General features: G+C 47.6%; 1 protein-coding gene and 1 pseudogene across 2 annotated transcripts in view; both read right to left on the reverse strand.

Moving 5' to 3' along the window:
- LOC308580818 (zinc finger protein RFP-like) overlaps positions 1 to 8,599 on the reverse strand; it is a 39,924-nt gene extending 31,325 nt beyond the window's left edge. Inside the window, exons 1-4 of the mRNA XM_081183011.1 lie at positions 7,976 to 8,599; positions 6,929 to 7,024; positions 6,401 to 6,631; positions 6,027 to 6,049 (exon numbers count right to left, since the gene is read on the reverse strand). Of these exons, the coding sequence (XP_081039137.1) occupies positions 6,027 to 6,049; positions 6,401 to 6,631; positions 6,929 to 7,024; positions 7,976 to 8,407 (782 nt within the window). The 5' untranslated portion in view covers positions 8,408 to 8,599. The remainder of the gene's footprint in view (positions 1 to 6,026; positions 6,050 to 6,400; positions 6,632 to 6,928; positions 7,025 to 7,975) is intronic.
- Positions 1,518 to 4,187, reverse strand: LOC308579659 (E3 ubiquitin-protein ligase TRIM7 pseudogene; annotated as a pseudogene). Its single transcript, XR_014013475.1, has 3 exons — positions 4,184 to 4,187; positions 2,797 to 2,829; positions 1,518 to 2,276 (listed from the first exon to the last, which is right to left on the reverse strand). The product of XR_014013475.1 is annotated as an E3 ubiquitin-protein ligase TRIM7 pseudogene (transcript).
- Positions 8,600 to 9,360: the final 761 nt, after the last annotated feature.

Below are 9,360 nucleotides of genomic sequence, written 5' to 3' on the forward strand. Positions count from 1 at the left end.
GTCTTCCATAAACACAGTTTTAGCAATGAGTCGGTAAGTGACTGTGGAGGCCAATTCTGGATCTACACATCCTTCCACTGTGGGGACATTGGTTTCCAGGTGGGAGTTGATCCCGGTGAGGGTTTGCCAAGCGTGTCTTCCTCTTGGCATGTTTCTCCCTTGCATCCTGAGTTTGAGTGTCTTCAAAGCCCATGACACCTTTAGTAAAGGCTGTTCTCCAGCTGGAGCGCTCGCAGGCCAGTGTTTCCCAGTTGTCAGTGTTTATACTACATTTTTTTAGATTTGCCTTGAGACAGTCTTTAAACCTCTTTTGTTGACCACCAGCATTATGCTTTCCATTTTTAAGTTCAGAACAGAGTAGTTGCTTTGGAAGTCAATCATCAGGCATCCACACAACACGACCAGTCCAACAGCCAGTGAAGGTCTTGGGGAAAGGAAAGAAAAACTGAAAGCAGGAGGGAAGTTTTAAGCAATGCCTATTCAGAGAAGTGGTGAGGGTATTCTCCATAGAAAGCTGTAAGTCAGACTTCATTGACTTTTGTAAGGCTGGAAAAAGTATTACATCAGAACAGGCATGAGTGTAGGGTTGATTTTGTGTTTATTATTAGTCTGCTTCTTTCCCCCTTTGCTCCTCCTGCACCAACTGAAGCAGCTGATTCCCAAGGGAGACCATGAGGGAAAGACAACAGGCAGGTTTCAGGACTGACAGGAAACCCAACCAATCGGTGTCATTTACAAAAGCAGCCTGAGAAAAGAGAGTTGTACCATGATGGACACTCGGGTCAGCCAATCACTGTTCTGCCAATACAGCTGCCCCTTCAAGAAGACTTAGTTTGAAAATGTGGTGATGAGTATCTGCTTGTCTGTCTCTACTGCTGCTGCCCTGCCTCACGGCGGGATCACATTCACCCAGTGCTATACCAGCTGCACTGGCTCCCTGTGGAGTACAGGATGAGGTTTAAGGTGCTGGTTTTAACCTTTAAAGCCCTACACGGCCTAGGACCCTCGTACCTACGGGACCGCCTCTCCTGGTTTGCCTCAAAGAGGACCTTACAGTCTGCAAACAACAAAACCTTGACGATCCTGGGCCCCAGAGAAATTAGACTGGCCTCGACTAGAGCTAGGGCCTTTTTGGCAGTGGCCCCAGCCTGGTAGAATGCTCTCCCACAATGGGCCAGGGCCCTGCAGGATTTGACGTATTTCCGCAGGGCCTGCAAGACGGAGTTGTTCCGCCAGGCCTTTGGGCAGGATGCAGTTTGACTTACTTTGCTTTGTATAAAAACAAGCTCGAAGGAGGCCCCCAACCCACTCACAGGTCCTTGCATGCTCAGTGGAAGCAGTTGGTCCTGGCAAATATTAACCACTCTCAATTCTAACCTGATAATTGCCACCTGCCCAGATTTTAATTTGTCTGAATTAATTTTAAGATGTATTTTAATTAATTGATGCATATTCTGTTGTTTTTATGATTATTATTATTATTACAGTGGTGCCTTGGGTTACATACGCTTCAGGTTACATACGCTTCAGGTTGAGGACTCCGCTAACCCAGAAATAGAACCTCGGGTTAAGAACTTTGCTTCAGGATGAGAACAGAAATAGTGCTCCGGCGGCACGGCAGCAGCAGGAGGCCCCATTAGCTAAAGTGGTACCTCAGGTTAAGAACAGTTTCAGGTTAAGTACGGACCTCCAGAACGAATTAAGTACGAATTAACCACTGTATTATTATTATTATTATTATTATTATTATTATTATTATTATTACACTCGAGAGATTGTCAGGTGGCCTTTGGCGCACACATAAAAAAAGGGTTGGAGGGTCTCTCCTGAGAAGGAGGCTGCTGAATATGTGTGGAGGAGGGCTGCTCTATCAGCATCGTAAAAGGACACCCGTCCCCCTTCACAGTTCAGGGTCACTCGGATCCTCTTGGGCTCCTCACATGGAACAGGGGCCTTACGGCGGGAGGAGAACCTGTACCCATTGCCCCACTTTCCCAAACCCCAGATCCCTTCTGTAGTATCAAAACAGAACTCACCCTTCCTCTTCACAGACTTTCTGGCCACCCCCAGCCCCCATCCCTCCTCTCTTCCCACAGTGACTTCCCAGAAATGTCTGCCTGCTGTGAAACCCTCACACCCCAGCACATAGCCATGCGTGTCAAATCTCTCAGGGTTGTCTGGCAGGTCTTGACACAGTTCTCCCTCTCTCACACTCTTTCGATCCTCAGACAGGATGAGCCAGGGATTTGCTGTGTCTGGATCCAAAGTTACGTTTTCTGTGGGGGCAGAGGAGGAAAGAGAAGAGAAAGGACGTCAACTGGGATGCTGAATTTTCTTTTGGCACGTGACAAAAATGTAATTCCATCTGAAACGAACAGGGACTTTGTTACCTGCGTTTGGAACTAAGATACTCCACAAGTTCTTGGGTCATGTGGCCAGCATGACTAAGCCGCTTCTGGCAAACCAGAGCAGCGCACAGAAACACCGTTTACCTTCCCGCCGGAGCGGTACCTATTTATCTACTTGCACTTTGACGTGCTTCCGAACTGCTAGGTTGGCAGGAGCTGGGACCGAACAACAGGAGCTCACCCCGTTGCGGGGATTCAAACCGCCGACCTTTTGATCAGCAAGCCCAAGCAGCACAGTGGTTTAACTCACAGCGCCACCCGTGTCCCTGTGGAAAGTGCTAACGGGGGGGAAATAAGGCATGGACAGAAGAGCTGCAATGGTCTCATCTTTTGAGAAGGAGATTCCATTTCTCCCGAAATTGTGACTCCATTCAACCCTGAAATTTACCTTTTTGCAGCTGAAGTCCAGATTCCACAGTGTCTGGCGAAGAAAAGGGAACAGAGATTTATCATCACACCATCACCCTGATGACTAATCTGGTAATGACAATATGAGCTTATGCAATTATAGCTGGGGAAGCCAGAGTGATGAACTTTAGGTTTGTGGACTACAGTTCCCATCATCCCTAAGCATCGGCCATGCCAGCTGGAGCTTATGGGAGTTGCCATTTAAAATGTCTAAAACCCACCATGCTGCCTATACCTGCATAAGCCAGGGCAGGGGCGAGGTCAAGCTTCAGGCTTGCTCAGACCTTAGACGAGGAGCAGGACCCCCAGAAGATCTCCCCATCAGCAACAATCTTGAGGAGATGTTGTTATTATTTATTATTATTTATTATTATTATTTATTATTATTATTATTATTATTATTATTATTATTATTATTATTATTATTCCCCGCCCAGCCACTCTGTGCGGCTCACAGCATATATTGAAACAGTAAAACATCAAACATTAAAAACTTCCCAATACAGGGCTGCCTTCAGTTGTCTTCTAAAAGTCAGATAGTTGATTTATCTCCTTGACATCTGAAGCATGGGGGGCGGGCGTTCCAGATGGTGGGTGCCACTACCGAGAAGGCCCTCCGCCTGGTTCCCTGTAACCTCACTTCTCGCATTCAGGGAACCGTTAGAAGGCCCTCAGCGCTGGACCTCAGTATCCGGGCTGAACAATGGGGGTGGAGACGCTCCTTCAGGTATACAGGACCGAGGCCGTTTAGGGCTCTAAAGGTCAGCACCTAGACTTTGAATTCTGCTCAGAAAAGCACTATGAGCCAATGAAGATCCTTTAGGACCGGTGTTATATGGTCCTGGCGGCCGCTCCCAGTCACCAGTCTAGCTGCTGCATTTTGGATTAGTTGTAGTTTCTGAGTCACCTTCAAAGGTAGCCCCACGTAGAGCTCATTGCAGTAGTCAAAGTGGGAGATAACCAGAGCATGTACCACTCTGGCTATATGTTGCAGAGTCAGGTAGGGTCTCAGCATAGCTGTCAACATTTTCCTTTTTTTAAGGGAAATTCCCTTATTCCGAATAGGATTCCTCGCAAGAAAAGGGAAAAGTTGACAGCTATGGGTCTCAGCCAGTGTTATCAGATGGAGCTGGTAGACAGCTGCCCTGCACACAGAATTGACCTGCACCTCCATGGACACACGAGAGCCCAAATGACTCCCAGGCTGCACACGTGGTCCTTCAGGAACACAGTTACCCCATTCAGGACCAGGGAGTCCCCCACACCTGCCCGCCCCCTGTCCCCTCAAAACATAAGTTCTGTCTTGTCAAGATTCAACCTCAATCTGTTAGCCACCATCCATCCTCCAAGCACCTCCAGACACTCACACATCACCTTCCCTGCCTTCACTCGTTCTGATTTGAAAGAGAGCTAGAGCTGGGTATCATCTGCCCAGCCCAAACCCCCGATGATTTCTCCCAGCAGCTTCATATAGATGTAAGATCTGGACTTCCCTGTTCCAGAACTGGAGTTCCCAACCCCTGTTCCCTCTGCTCCTGGGTGGCTCTTTGACAGCCTCCATTCTTCCCTCCTTCTGCCTGCTTTACATCAATCTCAAGGCCAGAGGAACTGAGGAGACGCGCAAAAGGCTGTAGGTGAGGCTACTTGGGAAATGGGAGAGGTGTGGGAAGCATCTAAGGCCTGGCTGAGAGATGTGAAGCAGTAAAATACAGCTTTTTACAGACAATTCACAACTTACGCAAGGGTTACTTTCCTGGGGATTGTTCATAAAGTCATGCAAAACCAGAATTCCCTCCCAAATCACCCCCTCCATCCAAGATATTGGATGGCCCCACAAGAGCCTCTCAGAGCCTAGTAAGAAATGCAGAGGGCTTTAAAGTGATTTTCCTGGAGGGATTAAAAGCCTCCAGAGCCTGACAAGTGATGGTTTCCTGACCACTTCCTTCCTATCTATCATCTATCTATCTATCTATCTATCTATCTATCTATCTACCTACCTACCTACCTACCATCCATATTTTTCGCTCTATAGGACGCACCGGACCATAGGAGGGGGAGAACGGGGGGGGGGGGGAATTCTTGTTCTCCCCCTCAAAAACAAGGTGCGCTCAAGGTGTGTTCAAAAGCAGGTCTGGGAACAGTGCAAAGGTTGTGTGCAGCCTTGCCGCTGCCCCCCGAGCTTGTGGGGCAGGCGGTGGGGGGAAGCGCTGCTTTCCCCCACCGCCAACCTCAAAGATCCCTGAAGCCTTTGGAGCGGGGCTTCGGGGACAGCCTTTCAAGCCTCCGCAGGGTGGCGGGGTGCCTTCACCTCGCCACCCTGCGGAGGCTTTGCGCAGCCCTCCCGAAGCTAGAACAGCGAGGAGGGCCGCACAGCGCCCCGTCTCGATGTTTTGGCTTCAGGGACAGCCTTTCAAGCCTCCGCAGCCTTCCCAAAGCCAGAACAGCTTCGGGCTGCAGGCAGCTGTCCGCAAGTCAGGCTCCGCAGGCTTGCGGATAGCTTCCTGAAGCCTGGAGAGCGAGAAGGGTTGGTGTGCACCGACCCCTCTCGCTCTCCAGGCTTCAGCAAAAGCCTGCATTCGCTCCATAGGACGCACACACTTTCCCCCTTCATTTTTGGAGGGGGAAACGTCCTATAGAGCGAAAAATACGGTAACTATATCTATTTATTTGTGATCCACATAAAGCTGTGATTGTGTAAGTAGAATTAGAGTAAGTTGGGAGTCCTTTGTATATGAAAGTGTGGCATCCTGATAGTGAAAGAGGATAAATACATAAATCTCATTTTCCTGGCATGGCTAATATTCTACAGCCTTCACTTGCCATCTCATAGGCTTTCATAAACATCCTATAGGAAGAACCTGTAGAAGCCTGAAATATTTCAAATATTTAAGAGTAAGTTATAGTAAATATATTTACAAGCCCCTTTGGGATGTCCCCCCCTTTCTGTTATCTATTCCAGAGTAAATGAATCTATCAGGGAAAAGGGAGAAATATGTAATGGAGAGGAATGAGGAATGGCTTCCTTCCTATGATTGCAGATGAGACCAATAGCTACAAATGACTATAAAAATGTGTCCCTATTTTTGTCCATAATCTTGTGAAATGGATGATGGTGTCCTAAGCTATCTCTGGAAGGAGGAACTGGAGAGTGAGTTCCTCTCAAGAACTTTCCTAGCATCAGAATAAGGCAGGGGTTTTTCCATCACTTACCTCTGCAAGAAGCTTCCAATATCCTGGAAGGAAAGAAAGAAAGATGTCAGTGGAGCCATTTCTGCAGTCAGTTATAAATCCTAAGCAGCTGAGTGGCAACTGCTGGGGATCACAGGTTTAGAGAGCACTGCTATTTTTTAGGCTTCTCAGAGACCTCTGGTTGGCCAATGAGAGAACACAATGCTAGAATGAAGGGGCCTGTGGTTTGATCTAGCAAGGCCCCTTTTCTGACCCCAGGACTGATGCCTTTCACCCTTCACATAATGTTTTCATTCCAGCAGCATTTTTATGTGGGGTGGTCTAAGACATGTTATCCTCCTGCCGAAATTTTGAAGCAGCACACTCCACCCTGTCACATCAGGATGAGGCCTCACCTGCAGGAGTTCACTTGCTGGTTCCTGAAGCTTCTCCTCCATCTCCCGGATGAGGCTGTCAAGAGAGGAGAGTTCCCTGGAGAGTCTGGCCAGGTGCTCCTCCCTTTGGGCTGCAATCTCCTTCTCCACTTCTGCCATCTGGGCCAGAATACGTTTCTCCTGTTCTTCCAGAAACTGGTGCAGTCGCCTGAACTCAGCCACCATCTTTTCCCTCTCTGCACGTGTTCTTTTCTGCAGCAAAGAGGTTGAAAGAAGAGAACAGTGGGCCAATATCAGGCATCTAGTCTGCTCTTGAGGATGAAGAGGCCAGTTATCCCAATTCCCTTGGAAGGCCACTTCTGACATATTCAGCAGAGGAAGGGATTCATAAAACTTACAAGCCCACCCGCTCCTTTAAATGATCTTTCATGCTCTGTGGGAGATCAGATTGTTCAAAAAGAAACTTCTTCCTGTATTTCATATTCATTTCCCCAGATTCTGACTTAAGACTACAGGACTTTTTCACCTTAAAGTAACAATGATGCTTACAAGCAGGCCTTGACTTTCCTTTTCTGCATTTGCTTTAAATTCTAGAATTTTCTCTCTCTCCTTCCTCACATTGTCTAGGCAGCTGCTGATCTGAGCCTGAAAAAGAAAACAAAATCAAAGTTGGGTTGCTTTCTTATTTTGTTGGGACTTTTAGTATTCATAATAACAGGAATGTTGAATCATATGCTTGCTCCCTGTCCCCAAGTCTGTGGTATTTGCCTCGGTCCCCCAAGTGCCTTCTTCATTCCGGGAGCCTGTGGCGCAATGGGTCAGTCAGAAGGCTGGTGGTTCGAACCCAACCAGGGACGGCTGTGGGCAGAATTTCTGCATTGCAGGGGGTTGGACTAGATGGCCCTCAGGGTCCCTGCCACCTGCACTGCCCCACCCTCCAGCCCAGAGGAAGAACTGGGGGTGAGTTACTTCTGCATGCAGGGGGACATTGGGGGCACTGTAATCCCCGGAAAGGGGAAAAAAAGTTGATTAAACAGAGTTTCAAAACTTTATTTATTCCATTTATTTTATATAAATTTTATTAAAATTTCTTTTTTACAATTTAAAATACTCATTTTAGCATCCTTAAGATATCAATGACTTCCCTTCTTCTCTTTCCATGGTTCATTCTGCATATCATAAATCCCTGCATATTTTACAAAAACTAAACCATTTAACATTCCATTACTGAATCCATCAAAACTTATTTACAGTTGAATTTATCATAATGCTGCCAACATTTTCAAGTGTACACAGTTATTTCGCACGTATTCAATAAACGTTTTCCAATATTCTTTAAATGTATGTTCTCTTGTTCTTTATGTTAGGTCTGCAAGCTGTGCATATTCTGCCAGCTTAAGTTGCCATTCTTCTTAGTTGGGACCTCGCTCGTTTTTGGGCTAGAAGTTTACTTTCATAAGGCTGCACAAAAGCTCTTGCTGGAGAGTGACTCTTTCACTGCCAGAGAATAAATTAAAGCGTTTTCTTGCAAGACCCCCTTCTCTGTTGCTAATTCACCCTCATCAAACCCAAAGGAAATTCAGAGAGATTTCTTACCTTATACTCCTGGGACGCCTCCTCCAGAAGAATCGCCTCGTGGCTTTTGTGCTCCTTGGACGCAATACACACCACACAGATGGGGTTTTCGTCCTCCTTGCAGAAGAGCTTCAGGGGCTCCTGGTGCTCCCTGCAGACCCTCCCCTTTCCTTCTGCCCCCTTTTCCCCTGGAAGGGAGACTTTCTCGGCTACTAGTATTTCCACAACATTTTTCAGCGGCCGATTGGGGATGAGGGTCCTCTGCTGAAGGATTTCCCTGCACTGAGGGCAGGAAGCCTCTCCCTCGGATTCCCCCCAGCACTGGATCAGGCAGGATCGGCAGAAGTTGTGCCCACACTCCGGGATGATCACCGGATCCCTGAAACACTCCAGGCAGATGGGGCAAGTGGCTTCCTCGCAGAGATCCTGCACGGGACCTCCAGAAGCAGCCATGGCTGCTGCCTCGCCAGCAAGAGAGAGATGGTTTCGTTTGCTTTGCTTTTCGTTTGCAAATGGGCGGAACTTGATGGCTCAAGACCACAGCTGCCTGAAGAGAGGGGGAGTTAGCAGGGACACAGAGTCTTTGGGGCATGGGAATTTATATATTAAAAAGGGCATAAATCCAGGCTGCCGATTTAAGGGGCCATTTTTCAAAGGAGATGGAAGCGAGGGTTTTTTTCATTTGAAAGCCAGTGAATTAATCTGAATCTTGCAAGCCCCTCCCACCCAATTGCCAAACCAGCCACTGTGATGCACATTCCCACCAGACAATTTAACCCCCATCTGCAGCCACTGAGAACATGAGATGGAGGCTGGGGGATTTCTAAGCTGCTCTCCAGCTCCAGCATCTTCCCAGTCTTGTACACCCACTGGTCCCATCTCCAGCCCCTCAGTTCTCTTAGAAAAATATATGTATCTTTTTCTTAAGGGTGTTTTTTTTAAAGAGGCTTTCCTAGAAAGGGGGGAAGGGGGCACAAGGCTGAAGCATTTATTTCCTCTTTGCTCCACAGAAGAGATTAAAAAGACGACCTGCCTTCACTTCCTCTTCCCGTTTGAGTGGTTGAACTATGTCAGAAATGTTCCTGTAATGTCCCCTCTCCTTGGCCGTTGGCCCTGGTCCCGGTTCTTCAGTTGTCTCACTGCCATGGCAGATAAGGCTGAGTTTCACTTGCCCAAAGGACTTTGAATGCATGCTGAAGTTGCAGAGACAAACATCAGAAAACAGTTTAATAAAGGTCCCCACCACCCCTCTCCAAGCAGCCCTTGCAAGTTCAATAAAAGCCTCCAGAATTCTCTCTTCAATCCCCTCCACAGCCCCATTGTCATTATTTATTCTGGCAAAAGCGGGTAGTATTTTAAGTCCTGCTCAGCACAGACCCATTGAAGTCAATAGGCATGACTAACTT

The sequence above is a fragment of the Podarcis bocagei genome (genome assembly GCF_964188305.1).
Source record: "Podarcis bocagei genome assembly, chromosome: 2".
In the NCBI taxonomy this organism is placed as follows: Eukaryota; Metazoa; Chordata; class Lepidosauria; order Squamata; family Lacertidae; genus Podarcis; species Podarcis bocagei.